Below are 21223 nucleotides of genomic sequence, written 5' to 3'. Positions count from 1 at the left end.
TAGCAATAGGTTTTTAGTGCCAGAAGTTTGAAACAGACTCTCTTACTAATTACTTTTTTTAAAGGGTTTTTTTTTTTCTATTTAAAAACAAAACAGTTTTCACTCTTAGTTATGAAATGTTCCACTGAATGAGACTGTGTGGAATACTATAGATCTCCCAACAAGCTTCATGGGCTGGGCTTCCTGTTCATTTAAGATGGGAAAACCACCTTGTGATTGAACTCCTTGGTCCTCACTCATAGATTGGGAATTGAAGCAACTCTTTGTACCATGTCTGTTTTTTTCTTGACAGGATTTTAGCACTTCAAAGAGTGGCCCATTACTTTGTATTTGTCTGCTGTTTGGTGGCATAAGAAAGCCACAAATTTATGTGTGGTTTCCAAGCAGTGCTTATTACAATGAAGACTGAGACAAGCTTAACAATGACTTATATCATGGTGTTTCTCATTGTGTGTAAATTATTCCTAAAAGAGAAACATGTGATAAAATGCTATAACTGTAGCTAATTCAGCCCTTAGGAAGCATGCAAACAAGTGTATTGGAGATGCTTAAGAGGAAGAAGTGAGGGAAGATAACCTATCTTTTTGGGGAGAACTGTTACATCTTAAACTCTTCTGTTAGTTATCCACGTCACCACATGCTGGATGTTAGGTGCTTTTGGAATAATTGCTGGTAACCATGCACTCAGCCTTCCTGCAGAACCTATGGAGCACGTGCTGAGGGCAGCACCACTGGGAAATGTGCCCGGGTTTGGAGGAACTGGTTACGCACTAGGCTGAGCTGAGAGTCTGCAGGAAAGAGCTGGTTGATAGATGTGCAGGTGGTTTGTGTTTTGAGTAGGGGGATAGGGGCCCAGAGTAGGAGGGGAGGCTACAGTAAAGCTAGGGCTGAAAAAGAGCCCTAGCTGAAAAAGAGTAGTTTTCTAATTTCTCTCACCCTTTACTCTAATACTTCCAAGTTCTGCTTATCCAGAAAGACAGAATGCAAAAGAAATGTTTTATTTCCCTCTTGGCCTTCATCTTTCTCTGCCAGAACAGTTTTTGTGACACTGTTGGGATGAGAGAGAATTTGTTTTTCAGCTTAGAACTGTAGTTTACCTGCTGAGGAGGGTAGAGATATACAATAGAGAGTGTGAAAGAAAAAACTTGCAGCCCACTGTCACAATGCTTATTATGGAGGCTGCTATTGCCATGGATATTGTTGCTCTTTGCCATCAGGCAGATAATACTGTATTCATTTTATAAGCCTGTACATGTTAAATTCATGCAGGTCACTCTGCTCAGCGCCTATCTGTGAACAGTTTGTTACCTTATGTTGATTCCCATCTTATATACTCTGAAGAGTAACCACTGAAGTTGATGATTTACGTCTCTTGGACACCAGCCTTGTAGTTTGTACCAATATTTAGTCACTGTTAAATTTGACCCACACAGTTTTTGGAGATGCATATGCCCACCCTGCTTCTGAATTTAGCTCACTGCACTCTTACTAAGTAAAAGCCTGGAAGGGACAAAAAGAGACCTCCCTCTGAAATTTAATCCAGATCACACATGTGGTGTGGTACAGAACAAGAAATACAGAGTCCTCTGCCTGTCCTAGATCTTATAAAATCTAAACACACCAATAATCACTGAGGTTATTTTTAGTTGTTTAACATGACTCTCCAAGGCACATACACATTTAACATCTGTACCTCTTTAAAGACTTATTTATTCTAATATATCACAGCTCTGGCAGTAATTTTGTGTTAATTGCTCAGAACAGGCTGAACTTTGGAGGGTTATAAATTTATGTATGACGTGTACTGTGGGTTTGGTTTTGGGTTTTTTTTCTAAATTTACATATACTGAATAGCCAGCTAACCTGACATCATTGGGAGCTCAGGATGGTTGGTGTCTCTCCATTTCACTCCACAAGTGTGGATTTATGGCCATGAGTCATAGAAGTAGAATTACCTTTTCATGAGGTTAGAGTGATCTGTCTTTCCATATAAGATGCTTCTATGGTAATGTTGATCACGTTACTAGGGTGATGTAAAAACATTAACCAAGTGTTTTACACAGAATTCATTTTAAAGGAAACTGGGCATTAACTTCTGTTCCCTTACTAATGCATATGCTTATCCATACTTAGAAATACTCTTTAGTTCTTGAATTTTAGTCTAAGCACTAAAGCACCTTGGTGGCACTTAAATCCCCAGAAGGACTTAAGCCATAATTCCAACTCCCTGCTGCCTAACCCCAAATTTCTGTTCTGTTTCTGCCCATGCACAAACATCAGGATTCATCACTTGCATTTTCATTCTGTGTGGTTGCACACACCCATAGCTCTAGTCATGTGCTGTGAGTGGGACACTGCCTTCCTGTCTGACCATCAGGATCTAACTTGCCTTTTATTTTGACCACACACACATTTCACAGAACCATAGAATGGTTTGGATTGGAAGGGGCCTTAAAGACCACCTAGTTTCAGTCCCCCTGTCATGGACAGGGATACCTTCCACTTCAGGTTGCTGAAGGACTCAGCCAGCCTGGCCTTGAATGCTTCCAGAGAGGGGCATGGAGCTATGCCTTGGGAGCTCTGTGTTTATTTAGAAGGCTTGCTTAAAAAATTCCCACTCCAACAGTTTTTCCACAATGACTACGTAAGATGGTGGTAGTGTGGGGGCTGTGCATGCTGAATCTCTCTTTAAAACTCAAGGTTCTTTATCAACTCTGGCAGGGTTTTTTTTGGTAGGATGTCTTGTCCAGCCCTTGCATTCATATCCTTCTTTCATTTGCGTGCACAGGAGTAGTACACTAATGCTTTACTACTTAAGGAGCAGTCTGGAATGCCAGACATAACTGGATAGCCTCTCGGCAGCTACGACACTGATTAAATGTCTGTGAGCAGCAGAACTAGAGGCTTGGCAAAGAGAATAGGACCCTACAGGGCATTCAGTGGCTGTGAATATTCTGAGTGAAGGGGTCAGTTGTGCAATAATTTAATTTTGTCCACTTTTGCTTGTGACAGGTCGGCTTCCAGAGGGAATCCATTTCCCAGGATATAATATTTGCGTTACTGTTTCTGAGCTATTAGTGCCCAGAATGATCTTTCCTGTACTTTAGGAAATTGTTAAACAACTTCCCCAACAATTGTGAATGCTGGTGGGGCACTATGCAAGCAATTTGGATAATGAGACAATTAAATGCATCTTAAAGTGCTTGAAAAAAACCCCACCGATTTCTGAATGCCTTTAAATGGCACTAGATTTTTGGGAAGAGATAGAAAATGGTCCTCTGTCTATATTCTATGTCCTTCTCTGATGTACTTATTGCTGTCCATGGACAGTGTACTAGGTTTGTGTGGCCAGGTTTTGGTGGCATTTCCTCCTTTTGAATAAGTGTTTGTGCAATATTTGCTTTAGCTTCCTATAGAATAGTTACCCTTCTCTTTAAGGGAACTATTTTGCTGTGTGCTATAAACCAGTTCTATAACATTCTGTTCATCTGAGGAGGGTCAAGAATGCTTTGAAGTAACTTGGATAAAAGTAACAGCAGATAAATGTGAAATAGAGTGCTTCTTGGTGTTTTTGGCTAGATGTAGAGAAGCATGGTATTAATTGAAAGGTGGGTAAATTTTTAAAAATTAATCTCTCCTTTCTTTTGTTTCTAATTTTAAGGATTTTTTTCTTTGAACCCAGTATTGGTAAACTCTTCAGAATTAGCATAGATAACTGGTTTCTCTAACCACCCTTTCCTCTGTCCATAGACAGTTTTACTGCCAACAGGGAAATGTGGTATGGCCAAACCCAGACATTCAAACAAAGACACCCCCCACACACCCACACAAAAAAAGCAGAACATTTGTTTCTAAACATGAAATGCAAACAATCTAATACGCGAAATTTATTCTATTTTCTATTGGTTTCCGAAATTAGTATACACAAGTAATTTTTCTAAGTCTTTTTTGACAGTCATGAGGAATGAGGATCCCACATCATCAGATCTGAGGCTTGGAGAATGTGTGATAAACCCATGAGGGTTAGCTACAAGTGTGGGAGTTACAAGCCCTGTGTGATCCAGTTTCAATGGTTGTAGCAAAATACGAGGGGAAGTTCTCACCATGCCAGCATCAGAGGGCTGTGCTTCTCCAAGCCAGGTGAGAAAGGATCTCTGGTTTTAGCCAGTGAAAGGTAGTTGTGCTTCATTCAGCAGAGGGATTATTGTATAGTTACTTTTTCTCAACCAATTTATCCTGTTCTCACACCTCATCTCAACCAAGCAATTGTCAATGGATTGAGAGTTTGGACTGTGGCAGTGGTTTGGATAACAGCATCCAAGGCACAGTGCTCTTCCCTCACAGAAAACTGTCTTCTGGGTGTTCAGGAGAACTCTGGCTGAACTCTTTTAGTTCTACACGTGGGCAATTCTGCAGGTAAAATAAATCCTTTGGAGGCAGGAAAATTGGCCAAATGCACATTTTCCAATTAGGTTACAAAATTGCCTGTAACTGTACTGTAACCTGGGTAACTGATGTTCTATTTGTTTTATACAGAGGATTCTTTTATCTTTTAATCCGTATTTGATTCATAGATTATTTACACTTGCGGTGTCAATATCACTGCTAGAGATAAAAAGTGTAAAACACATAACAAAAAAGCACCTGCACCCTAAGCTCCAAACTTAAACTAATAATAACAATAACAACCAAATCTAACCAAAAAGACCCCAAAACACTGTATGTTTTCTTGGGCTTGAGTGGAGTACCATTAATTACTGGTGTTTTGGATGATTTCACTTGGCTGTAAGTGGTAATCACATGGCAATAAAATTCACTCTTCTGTTCAGGAGCTTTCTAATGACTTAACACAATTTGTGAATCTTCATAAGTCTTGTTCAAAAGACCCAGTCTTCAAAAGTAAGGGATTTTATATTTCTTGGGATGAAAGAAGGGCAGAAAGGATGGTACTGGTTATTATCATTGTCTTTCAGATGGAGGAATTGAGGCATTGGGTAGTTTGTGTATTTAAGTCACATTGCATGGCAGGAATTAAAATCTGATAATTAGATGTGTAATGACTCTTTAATGCCACAGAAAATCTTGGAGTAGCTGACAGACTCTAAAAGCCTCAAATGTGGTTGAGGGTGATGAAGACCCTATTGCAGGGGACATTCAGGAGATGGCACTTAGGGCAGGAGCCTGTCAGAGGGAAGTTGGGGGAATAAAGTGGCTAAAGGAACTGAAAAGAATACTAAATCACCCTTCAGATGTATTAATAACTAACCTGTTAGAAAGTCTAGTGAGAACTGATGATGCTGTGAAGATTTTTTGCCTTTTCTTTATACCCCTGTTATACCTTTTTGCAACTTCTATATTCTTAGTGCATTTTGCCTACACTCTTGGACTTGTTTGTTCAGCTAGGAGACTAAACATTTTAGAAGCTTCGTAGCTAGGGATCAGTGTGCCCCAGACCCCAAGGTCCTCTCCAGAACACATTCTGTAAACTAAGATAGAACCATCCAGGAGAAGGCTCCTTGGGGAGGGGGGGCTCACTCGAGCCTCTCATTGGGAAATTTTTGATAGATATGCTAATTAGTAAGACCTAGAATGTTATGCCAGATCTATTGTGTGTGCGCACTGTGGTGCATTCCACCTGGACGTGTGCACCTAAGGATCCCTAAAACAAATACCAAGGTAAAATCCCTTTTTCCCTTCTAACCGTGTTTGACTCTTGATTTTAAGAGCAGGAAAAGGTATCACTGATGATCAGGGTACAAAGGGAACACTCAGAGGGCTGAGAAGCTGAAGAAACAGAGCTCATTCCCCAGCCAGAACCCTCTCCAGGACAGGGCAAAGCGAAGTAAATGAGCAGAGGATCTCTCTGAAACTGAAGTGACTATGGGTCGAGTTTTAGAGAAGAATCAGCACTAACCAAGTGTGTTTCCAGTAAAAGGCTCAAACAAAATGGAAAAAGAAAACTGCTGAAATACTAAAAACGATGCGTAACTCCCTCACTGTCACTCTGGCTTAATCTTTCTTGGAATCTGAGCACTGGAGTGTGGCAGATGTGTCACCAAACTTTATGAAAGGTTCCAGGAGAATCCAAGGAGCTACAGGCCTGTAATCTGAACAGGCAAGTTAATGGAAATTAAGATAAAGGAACTATCAATCAGTAAGTACCTAGATAAACACAGTCTTCTTGAAGAGAGTCAGAATGCATTTTTTAAAATTAAATTCCAGCTAACAGACACATCTGGAGTTCTTGGAAGGGGCTGGCAGATGTGTGGATCAGGGAGATTCAGTAAGTGTATTTTATGACACCTCTAAAGAGATTTCAGTAAATTCCTTCAACAAATAATTATTTGAAGAAACTGAATAAATAGAGAAAATACATATGTATGCATAAAAACTTGATTAAAAGATAGAAAAGAGAGTAAAACTAAGCTATGAACTCTCCCATGAGGGGCAGGTCATCCAGTGATGTTCCACAGGAACCTTTACTGGGACCTGCACAGCTCAACACTTTCATAAATGATCTGGTAAGAGTGTGAGTAATGTAGCAAGAAGGTTGGTGATGGTATAATTTTCCTCAGGACACACAGGAGAAAGGCAGTTTCAGAAGACTGGCAGGAAGACTTTATATTTACATTTTGGAAATTAAAGTGACAGATAAAATTCAATGTAAGTAAACATGAGGTAGTGTATATGGGAAAAATCAATCCTGGTATCATCTATGATACATTGGGCTTGAGTTTATCATTGCTACTCAGGAAAGAGGTCTTTGGATTATGATAGATTGTGGCATTGTGTGAGACCTAATTCTTGGCAGTCATCAAAACTGCAAACCTCACTTCTGGAGCTCTTAGGAAAGGGACAGTGAACATCAAGATCCTTCTGTATCAATCCATGGCTTGACCACAACTTGAATACTACATGTAGTTACTGTTCCTTTATGTTAAAGGGTGAGGAAAGGGTTAGGGAAAGGGTTTCTTTTATGTTATGAAAAGCCACAATTTTCCCAGGAAAACTGGGTAACAGGAATAATCAAGGATGTAAAATGGCTGCCAAAATAAAAAAATTTAAAAAAAAAAAAAAAAAGAAGGACAAAAAGAGTGCATAGGCTAGGACAAGTAGTGTCACTGGGAACAGAGTCAAACAAAAAGGAACTGTTTTCTTCTTCTAAGTGGTGATAGCCCTATGGTACTTGCTGCCAGAGGTTACTGCAGATGCTGGTACTGTGGATGAGAAACTGGTCAAACACTTGACAGAAAGATTTGTGGAAGGGTACTACCTAAAGAATTCGTGGAAAGCTTGTGTGACTCACCAGCTGAAAATAGTTGGTGTGGGAAAGCACCCAGGGGAAGCATACTTGCCCTGTTCTTATTCTTCCTTGGACAGCTGCTTTTGATCAGGGCTGTAGGAAGAGAACTGGGCTGGGTGGGCCCTTGGAGTGAGCTGGTGGAGCTGTTGAGCTGGAATGCAGGCAGCTACGTGATGTGCTAACCTGGGCCACAGAACGAGACCCGAGCTGGCTCTCATGAACCACCTCATGCCAGTAGCACCCAAGCTCCGGCCGCACGGAGAGCTCATCCTCCCGCTGGCATCAATCAGCCTGTGCTGAGATTCTTGCTGTCATCACTGGGATGTTCCCAGCACTGAGCTAGTTTATATAAAATATTGCTATTCCACACTGCTATTTGCTGCGCTGTCATTCCCACTAAGTGGGCGTGGTTGTGCACCCACTATTTCGGCAGAGTTTACAAATATAAAGATGTTAAATTCTCAAAAGAAGATAAGTGTTCCAGCTTTACTTCTCAGTTTGTTCCCATTTTCTATTTACGCATTTCATATATCTAATTTTTTTTCTGAGTGTCAGCTCTAGTACACTTACATGGGAGTCTGAAAATCATTAGGTTGCAGGTTTTTTGGTTCATGGATCACTGTCAGCAATAGTAAGTATTTGCAGCGAGTTGATGCTGTATTAAGAATAGATTCCAGTGTATTCTCTTTTTAACTGTGATGGCTTTGAAGATCTAATAGCACTGAAAATTAGCAAATAACTATTTTTAACCCTAGAGTCAGCGGTTCTGACTCAGAGTGTCCTTTAAGGAAATGAATGTTAAACAACAGGATTTAAAAAAAATATTGTCACTCATCATCTTAACTACACTTAAGAAGAAAGGCATCTATTATAGAAATGAAAATATTGTATTGGTGTCATTACAAACTAATGAAGACTGTTAGAAAGTAATTGTGTTAATTAACGTTATTGCACATTTAATCCCGGGATGATTCTCAGGGTCTCCAGCTGGGGGCACTGGGCAAACATGGAAACGTGGCAATGGCCAGCATGAGTGAGACTGGTACCTAGACCAGGACTCTGCTGACGGGGAGGAGGCAGGGGAACCAAAACCGCCAAGGAAAGTGGATGTGAGACGCAGTCATCATCCTGGATTTGAGAATTTCCTAAGACCAAGTAGATTCTGTTTTCAAAACTCTTTTGCTGCTGAGAAACAATTGTATGCTTTTATTTTCATTACTATAAATCATCCAGTTTCTTTAGCAAAACTATCCCTTTAATCAATTACTTCAAATCCTAATGGACACAGGTAAAAGGTTATTGTAAATTTAAATTTGTTGCTGCTCAGTTTCATTAAACATTTCCAGCCTTGTATGAATCATTGTCTCTACCTACCTTCAAAATTGCTATTTATTCATTTATATCCGGGAGAGAGCTATAAAAGAAATAGAAGATTCTCCTTGTCAAAGTACAGTGTAAATCCCAGTATGCTTTAAGGTCTACATGGGCATGTAAACAGAGATTTAGCATCTAGAACAAGACCTGAGGAGAAGGTATGGCATGTAATTGCTCAAGGACTACCAACTGTGCTATTAGGAATGGTGGTTTCATAGTTTCAACACATGCCATTTAAAAAAGATATACAATACCAGTTCAGGAAATCACAGCCCTAATTTTGTTGATGAGGTTTTCTAAATCAGGCCAGGCAAATGATTTTAAAGTGTGCCAATTTAGTGTTGAACTGGGTATTCAAAAGCAAAGTTTGATAGCAGGTATAGGAGAATGCATGAAAGGGTGAATGTACTTATGGGGGCTGCACAAGTGTAAGTGGATGGACCAATAAGGAAAGTAAGTATCCAGCATTGCCAAGCTCATAGTAGCCTAGATCTTCCTTCCAGATGATGTTTTTAACTGGATTTTGCAATAGAGCAATGGATTTCCTGATCCCTGGAGCTCCTGGCCTTCTATCTGGCCTGTGTATTACAAGTTATGACTGCTTGCAATGGATTGAAGCCAAAAGTTTTTGTCCACATCACTGGCTGTCAAAACACAGGGACTTCTGTCTGGGTGTGTAGATACTCAGTTTTGGAAAAGCAAGAGGGAACATTTTGTTCATCTTTTCTCATGTTTCTCCCCAGACACATCAATACATAGACACAGAGAAAAAAACCAAAGCCCTGATCATGCCATACTTCTTTAGTATCTGCCATGTAATTATAGAAAGCAGTCTAGAAGTATTAAAGCTTCACAGTAGCAAAACCATTAAACTCATTAGGGAATCAGAAAGTTGAAATAACTATCAGCTGGTAGGTTGCAAGGTTAGGAAAGGTTTAGGAGTTCTATTTTCCAGTCCTTTAATCTAAGCTGTAGGCCACAAATAAGAAGTTTGCCTGGAATTCACAATCAACCTTGCAATAACAAAATTTTGTTTACACCTTGACAAGCAGTGAACAGTACCAGTTTCACTTCATAAGACACTTATTGCTGCAAAGCTGTAAAGAGTGTTTGCTTTTTAATATCTCAGTGTTGTTTTAAGAAAATGAGGTTGCTCTTGGACCTTGAAATGTAGAACGAATTAAATGACACATGAATAAATATATATTATTTCTTTTTTATTAAAGTATCAAAACAAACTTGAGAATAGAAAACAAACTGCTTTTTAATGCATTTCAAGGGCTCTCCCGAATAAAATATACTCTGAGAAAACTCATGCAACATACCATTCCTGTCTAGCTGTTCAAACACTCTTTTCCTGGGCACAGCAAAGTGACCCTGAGTACCATCATTTCCAGAGCAGCGTGCAGGAGCACGCGCACACACACACACACATACAAAAGCAGTACAGAGCAGCTATGACTGCACATGTAAAGAAATAAAAATAGATTATCTTCTGACAATAGTAGGGGTACCATATTAACATTTGGCATGCCGAGTAAATAAGATCAAGCAACAAAAGCATGACGCCTGCGTCACCGGTGATATGGTTAAAAGCGACCATACAAATTCCCTAAGGGAGACACATGAATTCTGTCACTATAGTCTCTGTGGTAACACTTTATAACCAATTATGAGACAAACAGCCTTGTCTGCTGGTATTTGAGAGGCAAAAAGCAAAGCCAAGGCGTACGATGCCAGGATGATGCCTTGGTTTTGTATTTCCACGTTACAGAAGTCAAATAATGAACATTGTTTGACAAGTTTACTGTAGCACACTTCATGTATATCTGTTGACTGGTAAACAGCTGGCCCAATTACATGTAGAATTTGTCCTTTAAGCCAGAGAAGTTGCCACAGAGGCTCCACACTCTGCTTACAAGACATGAACAAAACTCTCACTGAAGTCAATGGAACCTCCTTCCAATATACAGAAAGATCATGGATTCTTAAGACAGAATTGGACCTAGTATGTCATCTTTGTAATACATTCACTTTTCAGATACATGAAGTCATACCTTTAACATGTGATATAGGACATTACAATATATCCAGACCTTAGGAAATGGTACTAAGTAGTTCTGTTGCAGAATATAACAATCATTATAAGGACCAGGTACAATTTGTGATGCACTCATGCGAGACTTGCGGGGTAAGAAGCTCATGGCTGAGGTATCTTCAAGTTTAGCCTTTAGAACAAACACACCATTTCAACACTGCAGAACTGGTGTAAAATATTATGCACTGTAAGCTTCACTTGTATTCTGCTTTGCTTAAATTGTGACATTGAACAGACACCACCAATGGAGATACAGAATTTTGGAAGGTACAATACCTGCACCCAATCATTCAAGACACTCAGTGCCTCATCTTCAAAAAAGATGAAGGATAAGTGTTTTTAAGTGGTGTCCCAAATACAACTGGTGAAGTTTAGGAATATATAATATTAAACACCAAGAGATAAAAGTAAAAAGACAGCGCAACACTTGTGTTCTCAGTTTTATCTTGCTCGCAGTATTTATTAGCTCTACTCATTATGATATTAGTGATAAATAAGGATAATATTTTCTTTTACAAAAAATTGTTAGGGTATACTTTATAGAAATAAACAATCTGAGAATTTCACAGAAACATCAGAATTTAAACATTCATAGCTCCAACTGTTTCATCCAGCAGCTCTTCTACCAGTTCAAAAACATCCAAGGTTAGTATTTAATAAAAAATAAAAACAATTATTCACTGCATCAAAACTCTTGCCTCCTTTAGATTCTAAGTAACACTTTTGATTGACTGTAGTTGCCACTCAAAGGTAAAACAAAAGTAGCTGCAATCATAATTTTTCCCTCTGAATCCCCTGGCAAAAGGAGGTAATTCTGACCAGGATGGAAAAAGCTTTGTCAAGCTCTTATGCCTGTAAGAGCTATCTGCATGAGCAGACCCACTGAAATCCATGGAACCTCTTCTGTGACTGAGGGGTAATAGCATGAATTAAGGCTTGTAGGATTAGATCCTAGATGAATTTAAAAAATATTTATTTTCTTCAAGGTTCAGGAGTCTGGGATTCACTCCTGCAGTTCTTTACTTGAGAAAAACCTCTATCAATACCCCTGCACAGTTAGTTTCCTCTTTCCAGTGGATCCAATTCACCAAGTCACTAAGTGATGGTACAAGCTGCTCTTCAGCAATTCAAGAAAAAACTGTAGTCCCCAAGGGGTAGTATCTGGGGTGACAGCTCATAAAATACAAGCTAGGCTACACAGATGTTTTGCAAGAAACATTTGTCACACTTTCTAGACTCTTCAAATTCAGTCACTGAGATGAGTCACAGAAAAAACCCACGAGTGTTGAGAAAAAAATGACAAAGCTTAGTTGGAACTACAGGGACTTTTTGTGTGTGTGTGTGCTAGGTTAGAATGCAACAATACACATCAGGACATTCTGCCAGAAACCATCCTCCTGGAAATTCAAAAATACTCAGTCTTCTTTCCCTACCAGCAACAAGGAAAAGTAGTGTCCATCCAGTACAGCTGTCTGTACCACGTGCATCACTGGAAGTCATAGTGTTCTAGCACAAACCTCGTGAGTGCAGATTCTGTATACTAGCAGAGAGCTAAAACTTCGGAAGCTGTTGTCTGTAGCTCCTAGGAACAGCAAGTATGACAGGTGCAAACCCTATATTTGAGGCAGAAGGCTCTTCAATTTGATTGAGACCAGATCTTCCAAGGGCAAAAATCGCTGTCAAGCCAAAATGATTCTTTCCGCTTACGAAAGCAATCTGCCCTTCCTAAAGGCTCTTGACTAATAGAATCCTACACATTATGACAGACTCCCCCATGGATTCTGGTAGCTGTTAAAAACATTATAAATTGCCGTATCACTTAACCTTGTAATGTGCCTTCTTTGATCTGTTGAATAAAAAGATTTCTTTCATCTTCAGGTGTCCTTCCGTTCTGTGCACGGACTATACACGTGGGCCTGTGCAGATTTAGCATGTATATCAAATGCTGCTTCTCGTTCTTCAGCTCCTCGATCTGGGCTTTCAATTCTGCATTGATCGTTTCCAGCTTCTCTGATTCCTAGCAAAAAGGACACACACAGTTTTTACACTGACAAGTTCAAATAGTTAGTCACAGTTTTTTCTAATAGTCGAGGTCTTTTATTGGTGGGAAAGCATATGGCTGGCAGAGAAGGGAATCACATGTACTTAGTGTGCTGTAATGATGAAACTATACATTCCCCAGTCAGTAATAATCCAAAAACCAGATTGAGAGTTACCTCCTTTGGCCTCTAGAGAATGTAATGGAAGTTGAAAAGCCAAATTCAAACGTATTCACTCACAGTATACGTACCCAAAGCATTATTGCTATCTTCTGCAAAAATATTCTGAGCTTTTTGGGTCAAAAATTGACCCAAAATTAACTACGCTGCTTCTTAACTCCCTGGAACATCAGGTCACATCTCTGTAAACACGTTAAGCTAACAAAGTACAAACATAGCTTTTTTCCCCTGACCCTAGATACAGGAATATACAGGCCTGTATACCTAGACACAGGCCTGGTGCTGCTGAAATATGGTTGTTTATCACAGCACAGGAGGTGAAGGTCTGACTGGGGTTCTAGGACAGAGAATTCAAGGTACCATACCACTCTGTTCATAAAGTAGTCAGAAATTACTGCACTGTGCAGGCTCTTCACAGTGAATATTTTACAAAATATGATTTTACTTCTTTTTGTGTTCAGGGTACACATTCAAATTAACATTATCCCCATAGACAAGATTGGTCACTGAAACAGTAATCTCTTTCCACTCCTACCATGCTTTCACTTTATGCCAGTTTCAACCAGGTTTGGATTTAATATATGGCATGTTTATTTTTTATAACTAATGTTTTGAAGGGTTTACAGAGTTTTGGGTGACATCTTTCTGTATTTCCTACTATGACAGTACCCTATGCTATCTGTTTGGATCCTGGCAGGATGACAGATTAAGAATTCTAGCCAGTCACTTACTTTTTGCAAACATTCTGTTTTTTCCTTCTTTTTGTTTCGGCACTTTGCCGCGGCAATTTTATTCCTTTCCCTTCTTCTCTTTTTTCTTTCGTCTTCTTCAGGAGAAAACTGTCCCACAAAAACAGATACACACAATCTATAGGATGTTGTAAATAGGAGACCTGTATTTCAATAACTTCTGGGTTTTTTAAATCAACATGGACAGTGCTGTCAGTGCTCACATCATGAGTTACACAAAAATGTGATTCTGACCTTGTCTTCCTTAGAGTACAAGGGTTGCAACTTCATTAGAATCGTCAGTAAAATCCAGACTGGAGTTGGGTTGTATGTAATCTATATGGTGGCTCATTTTAAATCAGTGGTACTCAAAAAACTTGCTGAATGTCTCCCCAGGCTGACTCCCAAAGCTCCATCTCTCCTCCATTTCCCAGGGAGGAAAAGGAGGAGGGGCACAGGGAGCAGAGTGGAGGATGTGTCATGAGCGAGGCAGCGAGAGTAAGTGAATTAAAGGCAGCACCAAAAAGGGAGTATTAATACACTTCCTTCTGCTTCCTGTGGAGGCTCAGACCAAGGTATAACTCTTTCCTTAACCAAAGCTATTTCTCCACTTTCAAAGAGTAATGTTTTTCAAGGATAGTATCATCTTTAAGCAAAAATATAGCATGGACATAGTAGATCCATGTCTTAGTCCAACCCCCATGGGTTCTGCTGTCCTCAGGGAAACAAAACTTCAGCAGTGACTTATTCCAAGTTCAGCTACCACTAGGCACACTAGCACTTGCTCCAATCACTGTAAAACATTGTCTGTAGTCCACAATTGAAAATAAAATATCCAACTATGAGAAATACCCAAGGGTATCCCTGAAGAACTCAGAGAGCCAAGCAGTTGGCTTGAAGGAAACAAGTATGGTACAGAAGATTGTCTATAGTTGATGCAATTACTGGTCTTTTGGCAAAACTTCGTTAGAGAATTAATCATTCACACCAAAATTCTATTTAAAGAGCCCTACCTCTGTTTTCATCATTGATGTTTCAACTGGCCTTTCAGCAACAGTCACTGTGTCCAATGTTGAAGACATCCTGTGGAACTGACGCTTGTTCTGAATGGCAAACCTCAGTTCCTCCTTCACCAGGGGGGTTAAATTTGTGAAATCATCAAACCCCAGTGACCCTGCGGGGGACAAAGTGGGAACAATTGCGGAGGCGCTGACTTCTAATGCAGATACCTGGCCTGAGTGTTGGACCATCATTTTGCTGAAAGATAAAAAGAGATAATAATAATAGTCTTTCAACAACTTTAGAAAGGCAAATAATATCTCTTAGAGGTATATTTCACACTGTGAATAATACTGTAGTTCTTATATTGCTTCAGTCCCCATTCCTCATCTACCCCAATCTCTCAACAGAGACAAGCAGTTAAGAATTTAGACACTCAAAAAACCCTCAATTTTATGTTAATTCAAAGTTAGTATTTAAAAGTAAGAATAATATCAGCACATGACATGATTTCTAGGTCTTTCTGAGACTTAATACTTGAAAAAAATTGTGTAAGAGTGTGTATACTGTTAAGTTTTAAACTGGTAGTGTGTGGCAAACGAGAATTGAGTGAATAGGAAAAGAAAGAAAATAAGAACAAAAATCAGAAAGCACATAAGTAGTATTATTATTTAAAGCATAGAAGGAGAGTAAGAGCATCTTCAGAGCTTTATCACCACAAATTCCATCTTCAAATGGACATAGCATACCTTGATCTCAGCTACACTTAGCTCAATGTGTTCTACTAGAAGCTGAAACTCGCTAACCACAAGAGGATCTGTCGCAAAATTATCACACTCAGTTTTACACACAGTTGTAGATCTGCCTATAAACTCCTGAAAAATAGTTAACGATAAGAGCTGGCACAAAGGCAAAAGTCTTTACATGCTCTGGGGCTCCACAGCACAGGCTGAGTTGGAGGGATTGACTCATGAAAAATGTGAAGCCATTTGTTTCATTCCTTTGCTCTTGTAGAATTCGAAACTGTCCTTATGTGCCCTCTACGAGAGGCTTGAAGTTCTTAAATATTTATGGCTGGATCTTCTGCTGACATAAAACAGTGTGATTGAAGAGACTTTAGGGGAATTATGCAAATGTAAACCCATGGAGAAACTTCATTTCTAGTAGATTTCTGAAGAAAATGAACCTATCCAACAGTGCTCTCTACTTCTCTCTTTTTAGTCATTCTTCTTATTTTTTTTAGCCAGTTTTGAAGGCAGAGAGGTCCTATGTGCTTTGTGAAAACTGGCGGCTCCACCGAGGGAGAAGGAGGCAAAACTCAGCAGTTAGTCATTGAAACACGGTGGGCTAGCTGATGCACACATCCCTGCAAGTCACAGCCCATCTCTCCCCCAGCAGAGGTGAGATAAGAGGGAAGAAAACTTTCTGGAAGAACACTGAGTGCCTTTTGTGTGTGGCCCAAGGGACAAAAGGTGCAAATCCACAGGAAAACAGGTTGTAATAGTTCCTTTGTTCATAAAGCGACTCGGGTTAAATTGGATTTTACTACGTTGGTTTTCCAGCTTTCTTTGGTGTGTAGATTTTGTTGTTGTAGTTGTTGTTTTGGTTTTTTTTAATAGCTGTATGGATAATTACAGTACGTGTTATCTACTCTGGATTAGAACCACAATAATTACAGAAAAGTCAGTTGTCATTAACTTAGTGCAGGTAAGCAAACAGTTGCCTCAGGGTAGCAGTGTGGGTAAGCTAAATTTCCACATGGTAGACCCAGAACTGCACAGTTCCCTGTACGTTACTTCTGGAACCCAGCAAGAAATGTCTGGGGTCATGTGCCTTGACAAGAAGATAGAATTTGCTCAGAGATATCTAAAAATACACTGTAAATCCATACTGGTGCAAATGAGAATAGAACCTAGTTCATTGCTAAGTGAGGTAAACATAAAAATCAGAGGAGAGTGAATTGCCTGTTGCTGGAAAATACCACGTCCAACTGCAGAGTCTTCCTCACTTCTTCCTCACCCAGTCACCACAGGGGAGTTGAATATTTCCCAGTCTCAGGGTGAAATCCTGACCCCAGTGAAATCAAAAGGACTTTTTCTGTTGACCTCAATGGGGCCAGGATTTCACCCATAGTTATTCAAGATGGGGAAATTGTTTGGAACAATTTGTTATTCAGAAAGACCTTGGGAAATTTATGTAATTCTCTTCAGAAAGCCCCTGCTCATGAGTCATATTTAAAGTACTGATACAGTTTAATCCTATAATCTCAGAAAGCTAGCAGTTACTCTTTTCCAGCAAGTCAGAAATGGCCCTATTAATTTCCAGCTGAAGTCCTCCCAGTATTATTTACTATTTACCAACATTCAACCATTCAACTAATTTAAACAGGCCAATTCCAGATGACACTGAACCCCTCACTGCCAGCAGAAATTTCAGTTATTTTCACTGACTCAGTCTCCTTGTATCCTGGTGACGGCTTCATTCAACAAAGTTAATTCTGTATAATTCAATCCAACCAGGAGTCTTAAAGTAACAGTAAAACTGTTTTTCCAGCCTCCAAAATAATTAGTTGGGCTAATAATTTTCAAGCTCTGGTGGTTTATTCAATTATTTTTCAGTTTAGGTGAACTTTTAATTAAGGTCAGCAGCAGCACCAGAGGAAACCAAGAATGTGCCTGAGAAATTGTGTTAATTGTAGATTTCTAGTAGTTACTGCTAAGTGTTCCACGAGCACCAACAAAACCCTACAATAACGGCTTCAGGTCCTCTCACCCACCTGTCACTACTGTGAAAAAGAGAAGTGGTTGGGTGCCCAGAGCAGGAGAAAGTGTCCTTGACCGTCGAAACTTGCTGCCCTCCTCCCCAGACAGCTCACTGCCCTCCCAATCATCCTGAAAGGCACCTCTGACTGGGGAGGGAAGGCCCACCAGGGGGCTGAGGCTTCTGTAAAGATTTCTGCTGTGAGCTGAGTCCCATTTTGCAGAGCTGTTTGCCACTGGTTTGCTTTTCTGGGACTCTTTCCTGGGGCAGTGCTTCTGAACCGTGCCTGGTAGGGCGGCTTCCAGTCTGCCTCTAGGATTGTTAGGAGCCACCACCATACAAATGACAGAAATAATCAGCCTTATATCAAAGCTCCTCAGTAAGCTGAATATGTCCTCTTTTCATAACAACAAGGTAGATGTTTTCCAGTTTCTGGGGAACAAATCTGCTTTTAGAAATCTTTTATAAATAGGAAAATCAGATTTTACAATTTTAAAAAATGCAACGAGTTGCCCTTTCTTGTCCCAGTTTTTGTACAAATTGTCCCTCTGTCTATAAGCCATCCAGAGCACTATCTCATTTCCCCTGGATTTGTAAAGGCTGGGGAAACAGTAGGAATAAGACTATCAGGCATTAAAGCGTGGTTCCATCGTGGCCTTTCTGATACAATCTCTGTTTACTTCGATAGAGCACGCACGTGGACCTGTTCTGGAGTTACTGCCACTGGAGGTGCTGAACACTTCTCAGCCCTGCACTGTTACCGGCACAGCTCGTTCCCGGGCTGAGTTAATGCTTCGTTCCTTTAACCTTGCTTTTGGAATTCTCCAAAAAGCACAGTTTTACTATTCATGGTACCCTCCCAATTCAGGTAGGTTCAAACAACTGTTCATTCGTTCTCCCCCTGCTTTTTGTTTGTTGTTTAGCAGACGATCCTTTTCATCTACAGTGAGATTTTACATCTCATCTGCCAAGATTTTAAAATCGGAACATGCTTCCTAGCTGCGCACGTCCATTATTTAAGGATATTCTTGTTTAATATTAATATTGAAAGTGACTACTTTCAGTTTTTTCTTGCTTAACAGCAGACGGCTGACTGTGCTTCTTGGTCTTATTTCTTCATACGAATTCCTTTTCCCCTGGTGCTGATGCAATAAACCCTGATAACCACTGAGGTTAATCTTAAACAGCATTAAGAGCAATTACAGTTCACAACCTCTGTGCACGCTAGTTGACCTTAAGCTTTCTGACATCCCACATCGCTCCCGAACCATTTTCTGCTGCCTTCCAGCTTCTCAAATGCTTGTTACTAGGAGGAGAATAGATTTCCAACAGGAAACTCGTTCTCTGAAACAAATTGGCTGTTGTGTCACGCCTGATTTGCTTAGGCAACAGTTTAGCAACTGCTCTACTTTCGGTCAAGACACCGAGACAGAAAGGAAAGCGAATATCCCTGGCTGTCACGAGAAGTTCTCCCTCGGTTTATGGGAATATCAGCGATAAGTCTCTGCGCGTCAGCGCGGGTTTGCCATCACCTGGGCTGTCCCGCTCCAGGACCCCCGTCCCCGCGGTGCCGCCGCCGGCTGTCCGGAGCTCCGGGCGCGGCCGCGCCGCTCGGGCATCCCGCGGCTCCCGGGGTGCCGGTGCCGTGGCTCCGCCGCGGCCGCCACCGCGCGGTGCCGAGCGGCGCTGCCGGCCGGGGGACAGCCGGGGCTGGGCGGGCTCCCCGCGGCGCTCACATCTGGCGGCAGCCTGGGCAGGGGGTTCCCCCAGATGTGAGCGCCGGCACCGAGAGCCGGCGCCGCCGGGCGGGCGAGGGGCTCCGGCGGAGCTCGGCGGGGCCGGGGGCTCTCCCGGCGCTCACGGCCGGCGGCGGCCGACTTCGCCCGGAGCGGCGAAACTTTTGCCGGGGGCGTGCCGCTGGTCCGCCGGCGGGCATCCATCCCTCCGCGGCGGGACAGCCTCCCCGGAGCTCAGCCCGTCGTCCCGCCGGCCCGGGCAGTCCCGGCCGCTCCTCTCCTGCTTCCACCTACCTTCCTCCCACCGCTGCCGCTCTCCCGGCCGGAGGGAAGGGGCTCCGCAGCCGCCCCGCCGCTGCCGTCCGCGCTGCTCCGCCGCCTCCTGCGGGAGAGCAGCTTCCTCGGCTCCCCGCTCCTCTGCCGCTCGCCCGGGTTGCATCACCCCCCTTTTATAGCCGAGCGGGCAGCGCTGGTATTTACTCTGGCGGCGAGTCCCTGGCTGATGTCATGCTATTAATAGCCTCTCCGAAAGAGAGGGAGGAGGGAAACGGGCTCGTGGCGGTGATGCAAGGCTTCCCCGCCGGCACGGCTCGGCACCGCACGGCACGGAGCGGCACCGCCGGGCCGGGTCGGGCCGGGCCGGGCCGGGCCGGGCCGAGCAGCATCCCTCGGCACCCCGACAGACCCCTTCTCCTTCCCTCTTCACCACTCTCCCTTTTATTTATTTATTATTTTTCCTGTTAAGACTCCGAGAGTTTCTTTCTCCGGGCCATTTTGCGTCTGACAATAAATCAAAGTCCCTCTCGCGACCAAAAAAAAAAAAAAAAAAGAAAAAAAAGAAAAAAAGAGAAAAAAAGTGGCAACTGTGTATTTTTCGAAAGGACTGAAACGTGTGATCTTTCTCTGGAGGGAAAAAATGCTTAATGCCGCCCCCCCCCGCCCCCCCGTTCCTGCCATCCTCCCCCCTCCTCCCCTGCTACTTTAGATGACAGCTAAAAGTTCATTTCACATATAGAAGAAAGCTTCAGTTTTTACTCTGAGGAGGAAAGGCCCGTTTAATGAAATTATAGAAAGCTAAAAATAATACGGTTTGGGATTTTTGTTTGTTTTGTTGGGGTATTTTTTAAACTTTTCTTAAAACACAGCAGCACGCTATTTCCTTATGATCTCATGAAAAAAACAGGGAGTTCCTACAGCAGAGAGGGAAATACGATTGTGGCTGTGGTGAAGGGGTTTTTGTTTAGTTCTTTTTTCCCCCCTGGTTTGTTAACAGACAGAAATTACCTTCTAACAGGCTTCAAAGTGCTAGAAGATCAGATGCTAAAGAAAAAAAACAAACCACAAAAAAACCCGTTTACCCAGGGGAGATACAGAAAGCTTACAAAGACAGATGCACGGGATTATCCAGTACAATAATATTTCATATATAATACATGCAAACTTGTTATTAAGACAGTCTTCAAGTCTCTGTACTTGGCATGGAAAGACCAGGACATTTCATGCTTGAGGATATTGTAAACAAACCAACATAAAATGTATACCTTCATATATGAAATGTATATCCCAATCAATTGCTCCAAAAGCTTCATTAATTTTATAGTGTTCAATAGGTCAGTTTTGATAATAGGTAATATGGCTCGAGTGGTATATTCTGGGGTATTTTAATTACTTGGAGCATTTTGTCAAGGATACCGACTTTGAATAGTTTGAAAGTCCCTCTGTGTCTCCCTTCTGTGTGAATGTGTATACATACAGATATGTACTTATACATATGTGTGTATATATATATATATATATATATATACATACATATATATTTACATATTGGCCACACAGACAAGAGTAGTAAACTTAGCTTTTTTAATGTCCCAGTGCCAGCAACTTTGCAAAATTAGCACTCCTATTTTGCATTTAGTTGCCTGCTCATGAAAGAAAAACACTGATCTGGTGGGGAAGGGAAGGAGTCTGGAGCAGTGACGTTGGCTTCCCTCCTGTGGAAGGTGCAG

The 21223-nt window shown here is 41.4% G+C and overlaps 1 protein-coding gene across 2 annotated transcripts; it reads right to left on the bottom strand.

Moving 5' to 3' along the window:
- Positions 1-9873: 9873 nt before the first annotated feature.
- Positions 9874-19661, bottom strand: ATF3 (activating transcription factor 3). Of its 2 annotated transcripts, none has more exons than XM_048298959.1 (4): positions 19512-19661; positions 14736-14979; positions 13726-13833; positions 9874-12792 (listed from the first exon to the last, which is right to left on the bottom strand). In XM_048298959.1, exons 2-4 carry the CDS (start codon positions 14973-14975, stop codon positions 12595-12597), a joined length of 546 nt encoding a protein of 181 aa, XP_048154916.1. In that variant the 5' UTR covers positions 14976-14979; positions 19512-19661; the 3' UTR covers positions 9874-12594. The 2 variants fall into 2 exon arrangements, with proteins under 2 accessions (XP_048154916.1, XP_048154917.1); XM_048298960.1 differs by lacking the exon at positions 19512-19661 and adding an exon at positions 15646-19052.
- Positions 19662-21223: the final 1562 nt, after the last annotated feature.

Source organism: Corvus hawaiiensis, chromosome 3, assembly GCF_020740725.1.
Source record: "Corvus hawaiiensis isolate bCorHaw1 chromosome 3, bCorHaw1.pri.cur, whole genome shotgun sequence".
Classification (NCBI taxonomy): Eukaryota; Metazoa; Chordata; class Aves; order Passeriformes; family Corvidae; genus Corvus; species Corvus hawaiiensis.
The sequence above is the reverse complement of the archived record's forward strand: the minus strand, read 5'-3'. Positions and strand labels throughout refer to the sequence as shown.